Source organism: Aedes aegypti, chromosome 2 (assembly GCF_002204515.2).
Source record: "Aedes aegypti strain LVP_AGWG chromosome 2, AaegL5.0 Primary Assembly, whole genome shotgun sequence".
NCBI lineage: Eukaryota > Metazoa > Arthropoda > Insecta > Diptera > Culicidae > Aedes > Aedes aegypti.
In genome coordinates this window covers 433,623,438-433,640,656 of record NC_035108.1, presented here as the reverse complement: position 1 = coordinate 433,640,656, position 17,219 = coordinate 433,623,438, and the positions used below count along the sequence as shown (strand labels likewise).

Here is a 17,219-nt window from a genome sequence, read left to right as displayed (position 1 = left end):
AACATCTAAAAACATTGAAGGGCACGTTATGAATATAGTTTATCGAATCAAGGCACATTTCTATCGCTATATTATCTAATATTTTGGTTCACGATATTAGGTCATTCCTAAATCAGTTCAGATTAGTTCGATTAACCATAAGAACTGTGTTAGTCGGGAAGACTTTGACGATTAAACGAACACGTCGCAAAACGTTGAATACTCAATCAATCATGGCAGAGCTTTTTAATTTACGAGCGAGCACGAGATGCTTTCTTGCTCTTATCCACTTTGGGCGGCAGATTTCCTGACTTTCCGGCGGAAATGTAACGATTGTATAAACTACAATAGAAAAAGGGTGAAGTTAATTATTTGATTAGTTTGGTACTCAAACTATTATCCCAAAACTCACATTCTGTACGCTTCGGTCTTGATGTACTCGAGCACGTGACTGATACCGACCAGGTACTGTTCGGCAATTGCCGTCACCCAGGGATTCTCCTCCATTTTCATCACCGACTTTTGACCGAGCAGGTCCAGGTTGGAGATTTCCGGCGGCAGCACCGTCAACCGATTGTTCTGGATGTGCAGCTCGCGGATGCGGGTCAGTTCACCAATTTCCCGCGGCAGCTCCAGTAGATCATTGTCCCGAAGTCCGAGCTGGAAATAGAGAGGAAGCTATTATATCGTTTTGAACATTGAAATTTTTAGAAGACTCATACAAAGGGATTATTCACAAATTTCATAACACCATAAATGTATGAATGCAACAAAAACAACCACCCACCCCCTTCAGCGTTATGAAATTTGTGAATGGGCCCAAAAGAGCTTGACAAGAGTCGAAAGTAGTCAAATTAAGCGTTATAATTCGTGCATCACCTCTAAACGCTCATTGTGATCGCGAAATACATTCAGCTTAAAATGACCGTTGATTGTAACTTCTTTGCACTCGGGATGAAAAGTAAAAATAGATCAAAATCCAGCCGAAAAGTGTTCTTCATTATCGACTACTATGCGAATGGAAGTTCTTCATTATCGTCTGCGCCTGGCAGTTCATTCTTCGGATGAATTCGAAATGAACATTCATCTACGTAACATAGGGATGCCTAAGTTTTTGAGATGGGAAATTTTTGCGATTAGTCTGAGATGTTGCCAAAAGTGATAGGGGATAGGCAAACTTATTGAGATAGGGACAATTTTACTCAAATTTTAAATGCTTATAACTTGATGAAAAATGAATGAAATTGGATGCTTTTGAAAGCAGTCGACAACAAATTCCGTCTAGTTTCAGTTACTACCTTGACCATGCATATTGGTCACCGGACACCGGAGATGTTCCGGATTTTCCGAGGTCATGTCCAAATGGCATTTTTTTTTCTGTCGCTTGTATTTTTTGTGCGGTGGGAACTTGTACAGATTTACTAATGTACTAACAGGAAATTGAATGCCGGTGGACGGATTATGTCATGTTTGTTTTTCCAATCATGTAAATATTATCCGGAGCTATATCTAAGTGAGCATCAAACATCAAACATAAGCTCTTGGCGGCATATTCATAACCATTAGATGCACTGACCACTCTATAGTAGGTTCCAAGTGTCCTGGGGAAGTAGCCGAGTAGGAACATTTTCGGAACCATATCAATATAAGCGTCAAACTTGAAGATGCCCCGGGGTCGAGAAAGGTTCACCCCCGTACCAAATGTACCATGTAAAAAAAGCTAATAAGACCGGTGGTTCTCTATGGACATGAAGCATGGACCATGCTAGAAGAGGACCTGCAAGCACTTGGAGTGTTCGAAACATTCTTGCAGATTTTAAATAATATCTGGAGAGGGATCATTCAAAAATGAAGTCCATCATTTGAGGAAGGGGCCTAAGTAACATTGACAGCTGAATAACGGCTTATTCAGCTAGAATTCTGTTTATACAGCCTCTTTTCAGCTGAAAAAGCTTTTATTCAGCAGCTATCACCTGGGCGGGTCTACGAAAGTGTGACAGCACGTGTATAAGGTATTGAAAAAAATGACAGGGGACTGGAGAGGTCTAGAAATTCCGAAAAATGAAGGCGTCATTTCATAATCTGAACTTGAAAATTTCATCCCTGAGCCTTTGTTGAATCTCATCGCCGAGACAGTCACTTATGATATAAAAGTTAAGTCTAGGGCCGAATTAGTCTAGTATTAAAAACTTTGAACAAGTCTAGGATTAAATACCTCATTAACCATGCCAGTGCAAAGAAATATTTTCTTGTAAATTTGACCAAAAACGTCCCCAATGAACTAGAAGAGTTATTAAAGATATGTAGAACACAATATAAAATATTAAAGCATAGTCATGTTTGACAATATTTTTAACGTATTTTTTTTTAGAATTTGAGTTTTTTTTTAATTTTTAAGTTTGAAGCGAATTGTGAAACGCTTGTGTAGATTCCTGATGAGGTCTTTGGTGGATTACTTCTTTGACTTAGTCGTTGTTCAGACAGACTGAACCAAGTGTTTTTTTAATGATTTCAGGAAAACGTACCCCAAGAGTTCGGAATAAAAACATTTTGGCATTGTTTGCGTTAATTATGGAACTCATCTGAGTGATGAAAGATCTGTACCAAAATAGCATCGGAAAATGAAAATTGACAGAGTCTTTGACTTATCTCTGCAAGGCCAAAATATTATCTAGTCCGGTCTGTCTGAACATCGACCACTTGTACTGATTTCGGACAAAATCCTTGTGAGATTTACGACACGAGCTATAATTGATTACTGGTAAGATAAACAATACTTTTGATCGTTCTTCTTATTCTTAGATTTTTGGCTTAAGTATCATTAAAATACTCGACTTTGATTTAACGGTTTTGAAATGAAAACTTTGGTATTTCCTGGGAAATCACTTTGTAGTTTTTTGTAAAAAAAATAACGAATTTAAAGAAGAGCATCCATAAATTTCGAGATCTTCAGTATATTCCCATTAACCTGTTTGCATGTTTATTTAGCTCACCTTACCTGCAAATCACTTTTTTTTTAATTAATGACAATCCCACCAGGATCTGTCAAGTACTTTCGCAATGAGACATTTAAAGAGTTGGTTTCCGTCAAAGATGATATAAGAAATACGTCAAATATCCCTACAGTTTTAAAAATGATTAGTCTAAATTTAGTTGTAAATAATTATAACATTCCATAAAGTTTTAAAAACTCTCAATTTTCATTTAATTTAGGGTAAGCATTTTTTGTCGACAATTTTCTTTGTAAACACAAATGCAAGTATTGGTTCAGTTTGTCGTTCCTGTTTTCTGCGCAGTTTTTTCTGGTTTTCGATACTTTCTGCTTTATGTTCCTTGTGCTTCCTATAATTTCTTCCATTTTGGTTTTACGCCTTCTAATGTTATACTCCTTTCCGTATATTTTGCCTTACGGTTTTCCTAACGTATTCAATTCTGCCATCTGATAGTTTCACTTTTTGGAATTCGACTTTTCGGATTACAATCCAGTTTATAGTAGAAATAGTTTTTGTCGACATGTTTCTATGTGAACACTAATGCAAGCATTTGTTCAGTTTTAGATTTCTGTTTTCCTTGCAGTCTTTCCTGTCTTTCGTTACCTTTTGCCTTACGTTCTTTGTGCTTCCGATAATATTTCCTATTTTAGTTTTCTCACTTATCATGTTATTCTCCTTTCTGTACACTTTGCCTTTTGGTAATTCTTGCCTTACTGTTTTCCTGACGGCAGAAATCAGCCTGATAATTTCACTCTTTGGATTTTGACTTTTTGAGCTATGATTCAGTCGACAGTGGGAAGAAAATGACTAAGACTAAGCTAAGACGGTGCTTATCGAAGAGTTTTTTCAACAAATGATCTACAAAATACACCTGTTGCAAATAGCAACGAAAATAAGACAGATTCCGGTTCTTTGAACGACGTGTATTTGGTGTTAACTTGGCTCAACGACGACAATGACGACGGCGTTAAAAAACTCCTGCCAATATAGTTCATACAGTAATGTAAGTTTATACTGTACATAATAGAATAAGTTGTTTGCTGTCTTATGTGTCTAGGTTTATATAATTCAATAGAAATTTAGGAAAAACTTACGTTTAGTGTCTTTTCTGTCTTCGTAAATTCACTCGGTGTTGGGAATGCTGGAATTCGGGGTTTCTTAGGTTAAGTATAGGTTAAGATTGTTGTATTACTGCTTTCGAACCATACCTGCTTATGTCTGTTTTGGTCTGTTACTGACTGAAATCGTAAATGGCCCTTTAGGAGATGCTAGGCTGTGACTGTGTAATAAGTTTCCAGTAAGTTTTAGGATACAATTTAGATCAATTCACTAACCTATTCTGACGCACGACCTACTAATTTCGTCTTACTGGGAAAGCGGTACTGGTAACGTTTCAGTGACTGTTAGAGGAATCACGAACTGAAATTACAGACTGTACACTACACTTAGAAAATTCACAGACTTTTTAACTCGAATTCGTTGAAATAAATGCTGAAATTAATTGAAGCCACTAATTGTGCGCCAATTCGTTGAATTCTGACTCTGACTTGCAGTTTTGATCGTAACTATCTATCTGTCTGACGTTTATCATCGTTTACTTCTTATTACTACTCACACTGACAACCAACACAGTGGCGCGCAGACGGCTGGGCGCTTGTCATCGACGACAAGGCTATCGAAAAGAGGTTGGTACATAAGAGGTGTTTGATTGTATGGGGCGTCGCACGCGAAGTCGCGACAACACCAGTGCGACAAATGAAGCGAGAATTATGCAACTTGACTGCCGCTCGTACCAGTGAGTTTTCTTAATCGGCATTTCTACAGTGACCGGGGGAATTTAAGTGAAATTTTCAGAGCTGCACTGCCGTGAATCGCAAGTCAGTCCCATCTGTAAAAAGTAAGCATTGAGAAAATAGGCTGTGTTTCCAAACTTGTTTTCCATACGATCATTCAAAAAAAATCCAGAGAATTTAAATATGCTCAAATCTTAATGAAACTTTCACAATTTGCTTTTTACTACGATATTTTTCCGAGAAAAATATAAAGATGATCATAAGGTTCATTTTTGTGTTACACGGTGCGGAAATCTGTAGTGGGACTGATATACGATTACTTTTCATTATTTGACAATTTGACTTGTTTTTTCCTAATTTTTCTGAACAAAACATTTTATATTATAAGTGCAGCTGAAAGAGCATTGGAAGATATGTTGAAAACTGAGCTCAACTCTATTTTGACGAAAATGCAGATGGGACTGACTTGCTATTCACGGCAGTGCATAGCCAGAGAATATTGTTACAGTATTCGGAAGAAATTAAGATGGAGTCCCCTACGCATATATCAAACGCCTTTAGGAATAATTGAAGTAATTTAATGAATAATCTTTGAGTAATTATTGACGGAATTGCTTCAATAATGTAAAGTATCGCTTATGAAACTCGGGTTTCAAGACCCTTACTGACTCGTTGGCTCACTTTTTAGCGCTGAAAGTTGACGGTGGGTAAGTTTTAGAAACGAAGGTGTACAGCAACACGAAACTGTTTGATTTGTGGCTAACTGGAACAAATGTCAGAAATGAAAAAGCAGTTTTCTTTATAATAATCAACAAATCGAAAAAGGAACACACAGCTGTTTTATTTTCGAAATGGAGCAGCTGTATGTTTTTTTTTTTTCAACGATTATCACGGAGCAAATTCCTTTCTTATTTTTTACATTTGCTTCATTTTTACAAGGGCTTTGCAAAGTACGATTTTGAAAGCGTGGCAAAACCGAAGGGATTTGAAAGTATTGTTAAATTCTAAAATACTTCTACAAACTGATATGTTGTAGGTTCAAACAAGGTTCGTTCACAGATTTCAAATCACCGAAAATGGCTAATTTTGATAACCATCCACCGATGTTGCATAAAGAATTTGTACAAGCTGTCACATTTTGAGGACACATACCAACCCCCTTTAGCGTTATGAAATTTGTAAATAGCCCCAACTGGTAAAAAATGGTTCGTTTCTAAATTTCGCACAACCCCTAAAGGAACCGAAGCAACTATGAACTGGTTGGATTCGTTTTTACGTTTTTTACCCTCTCTAAAAACGCACAGATTTTTGAATTATCTTGCACAGACAGAAGTTCAAGTTAGACTCAGCAACTTATGGCGTTAGTGCTGTAGGAGAACGCTAGTGTTATAGAGAGGAATTAGCCCATAGGGGGGGAACGCGCCACTCTTGTTTTAAACTCAAACTTCTGTGAGTCGATATCTGACCATCGACTCATGGAAATATCAAGTCCAGAAACAGAAATGCTTTGGAAAGCTGATAAAAGGGACCATCGTAAAGCGCATAAGTGCGAGATTGCGAATAGAAGTGTGAGATTACGTCGGATCGAGCCGTTGTCTTCACCGCACTTATTCAGCATGAGATGACGAATACGTACGGCGAAAACAGGAAATCGATCCGACGTATTCCCTCACTTTTATTCACGATTTTGTTCTTATAAGGAGTCCAGTTTCCAATTTATTATAGGTAGTAACCATTTTTTTTTTTTTTTTTTTTTTTTTTTTTTTTTTTTTTTTTTTTTTTTTTTTTTTTTTTTTTAATTTCTTTATTAGTATTATTCCAAACATTACATTCATTTCTTATATCTAGGTGTTCTGTGTTATTTGACAACACTATCATCCTAATTTGGTAAAACAAATTTAAGATTTAATTAACATTTTGTTAACAACATATTACATTTCATTTGCCGTAGCAGTTCAGATTTTTTACAGGTGAGTTGATTTCACCTGCTTATAAGAGAAAAAAAAACGCTTTAAATATACTTAACCTAACTTAACCTAAACATATAACGCATTAATCGTGGCAATAGAAGATTGTAACGATTTTTGCCTGAAATTATTAATGATTGTATTTGACATTTGTTCCAATGTTTCAACATTGGATATTCTATGTAACTCATTGGTACTATACCAGGGAGGAAGCCTCAGAATCATTTTCAAAATTTTATTTTGAATTCTCTGCAGAGCTTTCTTCCTGGTATTACAACAGCTAGTCCATATTGGTACAGCATACAACATGGCTGGCCTGAAAATTTGTTTGAATATCAAAAGCTTGTTCTTAAGACAAAGTTTTGATTTTTTATTAATAAGGGGATAGAGACATTTTACATATTTATTACATTTGGCTTGAATGCCCTCAATGTGATTTTTGAAAGTTAAATTCTTATCTAGCATGAGCCCTAGATACTTAACTTCATCTGACCAATTTATTGGAACCCCTCTCATCCTGACAACATGTCTACTTGAAGGTTTCAAATAAAGAGCTTTTGGTTTATGTGGGAATATTATTAGTTGAGTTTTGGAAGCATTAGGAGAAATCTTCCATTTTTGCAAGTATGAAGAAAAAATATCCAAATTTTTTTGCAATCGACTACAGATGACACGCAGGCTTCGTCCTTTGGCGGAGAGGCCTGTGTCATCCGCAAATAAAGATTTTTGACATCCCTGAGGTAACTCAGGTAAGTCAGATGTGAAAATATTGTATAATATTGGTCCCAAAATGCTGCCTTGAGGAACACCAGCTCTTACAGGAAGTCTTTCAGATCTGGAGTTTTGATAATTAACCTGAAGTGTACGATTTGACAGATAACTTTGAATTATTCTAACAATGTATGTTGGAAAATTAAAGTTTTTTAATTTTACAATCAAACCTTCATGCCAAACACTGTCGAATGCTTTTTCTATGTCTAGAAGAGCAAGACCAGTAGAATAGCCTTCAGATTTGTTGGAACGGATCAAATTTGTTACACGTAAAAGTTGATGAGTGGTCGAATGTCCATGGCGGAATCCGAACTGTTCATTGGCAAAAATTGAATTTTCGTTAATGTGGGCCATCATTCTGTTCAAAATAACCTTTTCAAAAAGTTTACTGATGGAGGAAAGCAAACTGATTGGACGATAGCTAGAAGCTTCTGCAGGATTTTTGTCTGGTTTTAAAATTGGAACAACCTTAGCATTTTTCCATTTGTCAGGAAAATATGCTAATTGAAAACATTTGTTAAATATATCAACTAAAAATGATAAGGTACTTTCTGGAAGTTTCTTGATGAGGATGTAGAAAATTCCATCATCGCCAGGAGCTTTCATGTTTTTGAATTTTTTAATAATAGTTCTCACTTCTTCCAAATCAGTCTCCCAGGCATTTTCGAAAACGTTCTCTTGATTGAGAATATTTTCGAACTCCTGAGTAACTTCATTTTCAATTGGACTAGTAAGTCCTAAATTAAAATTGTGCGCACTTTCAAACTGCATAGCAAGTTTTTGAGCTTTTTCGCAATTAGTTAGTAATAATTTGTTTTCCTCTTTCAATGCCGGTATTGGCTTCTGAGGTTTTTTCAAGATTTTCGATAATTTCCAAAAGGGCTTAGAGCCAGGGTCCATTTGAGAAATTTTATTTTCAAAATTTTTGTTTCTTAATTGAGCAAAACGTTTCTTGATTTCTTTCTGCAAATCCTGCCATATAATTTTCATAACAGGATCGCGAGTGCGTTGAAATTGCCTTCTCCTCACGTTTTAAGACGGATCAAGAGTTTAAGATCATCGTCTATAATCACGGATTCAAATTTTACTTCACATTTTGGAATTGCAATGCTCCGGGCTTCAACAATGGAATTTGTTAAAGTTTCAAGAGCATTGTCAATATCAAGTTTAGTTTCTAAAGAAATGTTAACATCAAGATTGGAGTCAACATACGTTTTATATATATTCCAGTCGGCTCGTAAATAATTGAAAGTGGAGCTGATAGGATTGAGAATCGCTTCATGCGATATTTGAAATGTAACAGGGACATGATCAGAATCAAAATCAGCATGAGTAATCATTTGGCTACAAAGATGACTAGAGTCGGTTAAGACCAAATCAATCGTAGATGGATTTCTAGAAGAGGAAAAACATGTGGGGCTATCAGGGTATTGAATTGAGAAATATCCTGAAGAGCACTCATCAAATAAAATTCTGCCGTTGGAATTACTTTGAGAATTATTCCATGACCGATGTTTGGCATTAAAGTCACCAATGACAAAAAATTTTGACTTATTGCGAGTCAATTTACGCAAGTCAGTTTGGAGCAAATTAACTTGCTGCCCAGAGCATTGAAAAGGCAAATAGGCAGCTATGAAAGTATATTTACCAAACTGTGTTTCAACAGAAACACCTAAAGTTTCAAAAACTTTAGTTTCAAATGATGAAAACAGTTGATGTTTTATACGCCTATGAATGATGATTGCAACTCCCCCACATGCCCCATCAAGTCGATCATTACGATAAACAAAAAAGTTAGGATCTCTTTTGAGTTTAGATCCAGGTTTTAAATACGTTTCGGTAATAACTGCTATATGCACGTTATTAACCGTAAGAAAATTAAACAGCTCGTCCTCTTTACCATTCAGAGAACGAGCATTCCAATTTAAAATATTTAAATTATTATTTGGATCCATTAGAAAAACGTAATCCAATAACAATTTGATTTGTAAATTTTACACCTACTTGGACTGCTTCAGTCATAGTGGTGGCTTTGAACATTGCATCAATCATTAGATTCAATTGTTCAGTTAGAAAATTAAAATCAGAGGCAGACATGTCATGTGATTTCCCATTGGAATTTCCGGTAACCGAAGAAGCGGAGTTACCTGTGGCGGTAGGATTTTTTCCATTTGATTTGAAACAAGTAGAATGGGTACCCATAGATCGAACAGGGGAGGAGTTCGAATTTCCTGCTACGATATCGGCAAAGGATTTACCGTGGGTAGATACATTCGAAATAGAAAGATTCGAACGGCTACCCGACGGAATAAAATTAGTTTGTGAATGAGCATGATTATGATCTTCCTGATGGGTATGATTCATGATCAAGCGATCGTTAACTGAAAAATGAGCATTGTTCGATACTCTACCAGGCAAATTCCGGAAACGACCGTTATCGTAACGGATATTATCTTTCATCTGCCTGGCACGAGCCTCAATGACCTTTTTGCGTGAAGGACAATTCCAAAAATTGGACTTATGGTTAGCCCCGCAATTACAACATATGAATTTGGTGGTATCTTCCTTCACTGGACAGACGTCTTTGGCGTGAGAAGAACCTCCGCAAATCATGCATTTAGCATCCATGCGACAATTTTTTGTACCATGACCCCACTTTTGGCACCGACGGCACTGAGTGGGGTTCTGGTAATTTCCTCCAGGTTTCTGGAAATGTTCCCATGTCACACGGACATCAAACAAAAGTTTTGCTTTTTCTAAAGCTTTAATATTATTTAGTTCTTTTTTGTTAAAGTGAACTAAATAAAATTCTTGAGAAAGCCCTTTCCGAACAATGCCAGATTGGGTTCTCTTTTTCATAATGATTACTTGGACTGGGGAAAATCCAAGTAAATCATTTATTCCATTTTTGATCTCTTCAGGTGATTTATAGTCACTTGAGAGACCTTTCAAGACAACTTTGAACAAACGTTCAGTTTTGTCGTCATAAGTAAAAAATTTGTGCTTCTTCTCTTCAAGATGTTTGAGAAGAAGCTCACGATCTTTAAGAGTTTCCGGCAAAACGCGACAGTCTCCTTTCTTTGCGATTTGGAAGGAAACCTTGATTCCCCTAATGGAGTTCAAGATCTCCTGCCTGAATCCCCCAAATTCGGAACAACTGACCACGATAGGCGGCACTCTTTGCTTCCTCACTTGAATCAAAGAGCCTGGGCTAGAGGCTGCTTCGATTTGGTGTTCGGAAAATTTGTCTAGAGCATCGAACTGATTGCTCATTTCGATACAATTATTCATTTCACCCTTGGAAGAAAGTTCGCATTCCGGGGAAGCGTCCTTTCTTCCATTCTTGCCACGTGTAGTGACAGTTTTAAAACCCACTTTTTTGGAAGGAAGTAGTGAATTCAGAGATTCACCCTTCCTTTTGTTTGTTGTTGATACCATGTTTAATTAATAAACGAAAGAAGACGTGACCTTCGAAAGGTTTTTTCCCAAGACGGTGTCCAAGAAGGATTACCACCGCTAGCTTTCGCCAACGGGTCCAACGAAAATCGAAGGCACGGGTCCAAACAAGGATCGTAAAGGGATCAATAGGGCAAGTGTACCATTAGTGGTGCACCTAAGGGAAAACTGCTAAAACACGGTGTTAAGATCATGAAATATATGATTTTAACGTATCATTCGATAGATCTCAAATCCTTCTATCATTCAAATGTATAAAAATCACGATTCGTTTGAAATTTCCCTGCAAAAAGCCTTGCACCAATAATAGGAACACTGTTCCTTTAGTGGAGGTATATTTTAAGGATGGTTCCTTTAGTGGCGCAAACCATTGATTTCTTATGGGATCCTCCACTATGGGTACTGATGCACCACTATAGGTGCAAAGGAGCAAAAAAATTAAGCAAAATAATTGTTTTAAATAGTTTTACGGTTAAATTTCATGAATATTATTCGATTACTTGTATCATTTTCGTATCGTACATAATACAAAAATATCACATAATCATTTATTAGCGCGAAACATGCCAAAACACACTACCTCCACTATTGGAGCTACCTCCACTAAGGGAGCGTTTGCCCTAGTAGAAAAAATAGTACTGAAAAGTACTGTTTTAGTAGCACTGAAAAGTACCGTTTTTAATTTTAGCACTGAAAAGTACTGTTTTTGTAGCACTGAAAAGTACTGTTTTATTGCTTTAGGTAGTTTTTAAGAAAACTTCCAAGAGCAGAGAGAATTCGTGTACGCACAGCACGAAGGTACGATGCGCACTGATAGGTAGTAACCATGAAATTTAGTTTTAAGTGTGGTTCCTTGGGTTGATTATCGAGTCATGAAACATCGACTCATTGAGGTTCTACAGTCAAATGCTTTTTCTAATCGTGATTATAGAAAATGGATGAAAATGCTTCTCTATGTATATTTTCAAATATTTTTCTTAAGAAAATCGTGCAAAACGTATAAAAACGTTTTTCGCTGTTTCCATTGAAATTTTGAGTGATTTTCAAGATGATTTTTTAGATCGATATATAAACAAATTTCTGATACTATTACCGAGAACGAGACCGAGAGACAACTTTTGCACTGTCATATTTTGTATTACATGCGGAATATATGTTAAACTTGTCCTTAAAAAGCTTATTGAAGGACCTAAAGTTTGATCAACTCGTAAGGCAAACGCTCACCCTTATATCATAACACCAATTCAGTCGTTTGAATTCAAATTTCAGCAATCTTACATTCTGGAGTCGAATAAATAAAATAATTTATACTCACAATTTGCAAATTCTTCAAATTTTTAATCTCTGGTGGCAAAAATTCAAAATCATTGTCTCCCAAGTACAACGCGCGTAACGAATCTGAAATTAATATTTAATTAGGTATTGTTTTTACAATCCTAAAGTATTTATTTAATCTTACCCATCATGAAGAAATTTCCGGGCAAAATCTTCTCGGTCAAATTGTTGTACGATAAGTCTAGCACCTCCAGGACCGGGAAGGCGCCAAATCCCCGCGGCAGCGTGTTCAACCGATTGATGGAACAGTTCAAAATCCGCAACTTAGGCATCGACGACAGAGAGAGCGGGAGCTCCTCTAAATGATTGTTGGACAAGTTGAGAATTTCCAAATTGATGAGATTGGCGATGCCCGGCGGAACAGCTGAAATGGGATCGAAGCACAAAAGGTCATCCCTAGTGGATCTAAACATAAACGGATGACGGAGTCTGGATGATGTAAACAAAATTTCGGTTTTGAATGAATCCCATTCATGTCTTCCTATTCAGTAGTGTTGGTGATGTTCGGCTTAGTCTCCAATTGGTATGAATACTGTTTTGTACACTGTAGTATTTAGGATGCACACAGCTGACAGATTTTGATGCAAATACTCACTTTTAAGCTTATTATGGCTCAGCGTAATCCGGGTCACAAAAACCATATTTACTGGAAGAAAGCATAAAATTATTTTAATTGTTCAAACAACAGTATAAAACCATTTTTAAAATCATTCATATCGCGGTAGGGCGTATCTCTCATACAATCTCATGCATCCACCCCACACATCTCGCGAATATCCGACAGAAACTCGCACGGAGCTTCGGGTTGTAAACATACGCGTACGAAAAAAGTAGTTTCTTCCAAATTAGGAAATACTAGTTCCGATCTCACCAATATTCGCGCCGCGGTGGAATACTCACGCAATCCGGGCAGTTCCTCGAAGGTGGAAATGCCCTTGTCGACCAGGTCGATTTCCCGATTTTGGGTCTCCCGGGCTTCGTCTAGCACTTTCTTCGCCTTCGACATTTTTGTGGCTGTCACGGGTAAACAACTGACGGGTTGATTCATCTTGCCTGGCCGTGGGTGCTTTTTATTCTTGTGCCTAGCTGCCTACTCGATTCACACTCACGGAGGGTACAACTGCTACCGTTACTCGCTTGCTAGAAGAAAGAGCCACTCTGTGTACCTACTCGTACTGACTGTGGTCGGAGAACGAATGAATGAAAAGTGTGAATGGCGAGCGTATCACTGGCAGCACGGCTAGGGTTCATCGCTGATGGTAACGCTGAGGAGGAAATTACTTCATAAGCTTCATCAAAGCTAATCAGCTTTTAAGTAACAGAGATTTTATGTTATGAATTGAACTAATTATTATTATTAGAGTGGTTCAAAAATAGTTCAGAGTACCCCAGATGCAAAAAGGTCTCGCCCAACGTGGGGCTCGAACCCACGACCCTGAGATTAAGAGTCTCATGCTCTACCGACTGAGCTAGCCGGGCTGTATAAAAGTAAGTATTTAAAGACTGATTTAAGCAGAAAAGCATGATCCAAGTTGTATTGTACAGTATCGCTGTAATTCGAGTTGAGGATTTGAAAAATCAAAAAGGAAATGCTGTTTTCAAACTTCTGTGCATCATTTTATCTGGACAGCTTTAGTTAGTTTTGTACCTGAAGTAAGCTAGAAAGGATCTGAGATTATCATACACTTAAATAATTCTGTCTGTTTATTTGATCAGAAATTCCCTGTACATTCTACTCCCTGGTCGACACACGTGTTTCATATGTACCTAACCATATAAGTTACATTAGTAAAGCAGGTCGGTTTTACTAACAACCAAATGAACCTTAAAGTTATCGTTTCTCGGCAATTTTACATACATACAAGATTCGCAACATGCTTTGCATATAACTTCGAACAACTCGGTTTCATTGTAGGTATTACATGCATGTAGTCCATATCAATTGCATCAATTTAGTAATGCATAGTAATAATGTAATAAAGACAGATGGTCTATAGAAATTGTGGAGGACGTTGTTCGATATCGTAGATTGCAAGTAAAGCATTTTCTGACATTATACTTGATCGTCAATAATACTTCATTATAGAACTGTGTGCCAGCGCTTTCCGTTGTTCAGAACCCAATACAAATTGGACAAACCGCAGATTGGGTCCTGCATATTTATTTAATACTGTGCAAAATTGTCAATTTGTTTGGGAACTCCATCGAATACGGTAAGTTGATAGAAAGTAATTTATGCTATTCCATAACCAAAATGGTCATATTACAACAATTTACGTGCATTAACTATTATCCTTTAGTCTGATAAAAATATTAAATTTCTTTTATGTCCGAGACCACTTGGAAGATACGAGGGGGGGGGGATAAAAATAAATAAGGAACAAAAAAATAAAAATGAAAAAAAAGTTAATTTTTCGAATTTTTATTTTTAACGATAATTGTTAAACATTTTTCAAACGTCCTCTGGCTCATTATTTTACTTGTTTTTTACTTTGAAAATTGAAAAAAATCTAACTGATGTCAAAAAAATTATGAATTTTTTTTTCTCCCCTTCAAAATTTTCGGATTTTGGAAGGGGGGTGACATAAAAGAAAATTAATATTTGCATCAGCCTTATTGATTTTATACGTGACCTTCTTCATTTTAGTGATTATGTATCGATTGGAAGAGAAGACGTCAAATCGTGTACAACATGTGGCAAGGACAAAATTTATCACCGACAAACCATCCTGCGGAAGTTTACTAAAATGGATACCTCGAATCATTTGTTGTAGCAGTGTAGAGCCGTGATTAACGATTACAACGTCCTAATAAATATCTGCTCACAATTGAGCACGAATATGTAGTGTAATAATATTACTAATAAATATTTGAATGGTTTCAATTACCGTTTTTTTTTTTTTTGATTTGGTATAGAAAATACACTATTATACCCTAGATACAAAAGGAACTCAATTTTAGTGCATATAGAACAAACTCATTATACATATAATATAAAACAACGAGCTACATCTGTTTGCATCACACTAGCAGGTGAAATGAACATGCCTGCTGCAATCTGAAAATAAAATGCTTTTCACATAATAATAACTACCTTTGACGTTCAATTAACTTGATTGCATGTTTTTGTGGGTTACATATTTAGTTTTAAGTGATACAGGAGTATGCCTTTTCATCTTTGGTGTTCGATTTGAAATATAAAAATGTTTTTTTTTTATAAAATGAAATATTAAGTTCACCACAAATGTGGGATTGGTGGAATAATAATAACTACCTCACTCTAGAATCATATTACATGATTTGCATATAACTCTCAATGATAGTTTTTACTCTATGGTGAAGTCTATATGAAATTCTAATAGTGCAAAAGTATATGACTACCGTATAACAATTAGCAAGAATATTGGCTCAGTGTAGTAGACCAAGATTACCAAAAGAATAAATCTGTCACTTGAATTTTACCATCGAAGCGAGAAGACGTATTTTATTTGGCACGGTAATTACCTGTCGAACGAGGTTAATTTGCCGCAGGAAAAACGGCTGCAAATTGTCTGGGAGCTACCGTGGAAAAAGCTTCTCTCAAGACCATACTTCCAAGACCCAAGAATCAACCGTTGGCCGAAAACATTAAGTCAGTATAGAAGCATTTTGAAATTTAGCTAAAAGCGCACAAAATTGTCATTCCACGCATTTTGACACAACGGGTATTGCAACTTGCACAAACCTCATTTAGGGATAGATGCTATGAAGAAACGACTTGGAGAAAAAGTATGGTGGGCTCGAATAGATACGATGGTGAAATCTTATGTGTGAATGCTTACAACTTGTTTCGGAACAGAACACAAATTCCTGATGGACCGTGGCGTAAATTAGTTTTGGATTTCACTGAAGATCCAAACGCACCATTACATAATGGCTCCGTGGAAAGGTACAATAGATCATTAAGGATTAACACTGTAATGGGAAAAGATTGGAAAAATGATATGCTTGACTATTTATTAGTATTTCGAAATACTCCACATTCAACAACTAACAATAATAACCATCAAAGTTATTAATGGGTTGGATACTAAAGGACACGCTTCCTGTTGCAGAAGAACCCGAAGGAATTACTATTATAACCGATATAGTATTATTTCATTTTAACACAACAGTTTTTATTCTATCTAATTTAACCATTTATTTCACAGTTTGATGCAATTGCAATGAAGAGTAATGACAGAACAACTGAAAAAAAAAATAAAAAAAAAGGTACACTCACAACTGAAGGATAATGGATAGGGTAAGTGCCTACTTGAACTTTATAAATCAAAGAGAGTATAATGGAGGCATCAAATCGGTCTCGAACATCAGCTGGTGAGAGTATCTAGATTAAACCCTCGTAAAATTAGATTGGAAACATTTTGTAAACTTTTTGAAAATGGTGGAAACATTGCAAGTTTTAGAGTTGCATGAATTCTAGACTGATGAAAAATTTGAAGTTTTGACTATTCTATGCTAAAATAATATCAACTATGCTATACAAGATGCATCATCATCGCAAAGTTTGAAATAATTTGGAAAACAAATCTGTTGTGCACACGACATTTAACGTTTATATGGAAAAAGGTACCGCATTCAACTCAAATCATGAAAATGTCCCTCATTTCTAGAAAAGTTGTTTCTTACTTATTTGGCTTTACATCAATTATCTTGATAAAGCCTCGCCAACAATATTTCGCCAATTATTCACTCGGTTCATGGCCGCTCCTCTCCATCCTCGACTGTGACCCACGCTCTCCAGGTCCTGGTGCACCTGGTCAATCCACCTAGCTCGCTGCACCCCACGCCTTCTTGTTCCGACCGGATTCGTAGCGAACACCATCTTTACAGGGTTGTTGTCCGGCATTCTTGCAACATGCCCTGCCCAGCGTATCCTTCCAGCT

The 17,219-nt window shown here is 36.5% G+C and overlaps 1 protein-coding gene, 1 long non-coding RNA gene and 1 other non-coding gene across 3 annotated transcripts; all 3 read right to left on the bottom strand.

Annotated features, from left to right (window-relative positions):
- On the bottom strand, window positions 1–13,497 carry LOC5575573 (ras suppressor protein 1). The gene is made up of 6 exons (XM_001662001.2): window positions 13,195–13,497; window positions 12,890–12,940; window positions 12,419–12,658; window positions 12,275–12,357; window positions 392–639; window positions 1–321 (listed from the first exon to the last, which is right to left on the bottom strand). The coding sequence occupies exons 1-6, from the start codon at window positions 13,340–13,342 to the stop codon at window positions 231–233; spliced, it is 861 nt and encodes a 286-aa protein (XP_001662051.2). The 5' UTR covers window positions 13,343–13,497; the 3' UTR covers window positions 1–230.
- On the bottom strand, window positions 3,261–4,986 carry LOC110677103. Its single transcript, XR_002500945.1, has 2 exons — window positions 4,181–4,986; window positions 3,261–4,113 (listed from the first exon to the last, which is right to left on the bottom strand). It is a non-coding gene; the product is annotated as an uncharacterized LOC110677103 (long non-coding RNA).
- Window positions 13,498–13,700: 203 nt separating the features above from the next.
- On the bottom strand, window positions 13,701–13,773 carry Trnak-cuu. The gene has a single exon. It is a non-coding gene; the product is annotated as a tRNA-Lys (tRNA).
- Between the last annotated feature and the right edge of the window lie 3,446 nt (window positions 13,774–17,219).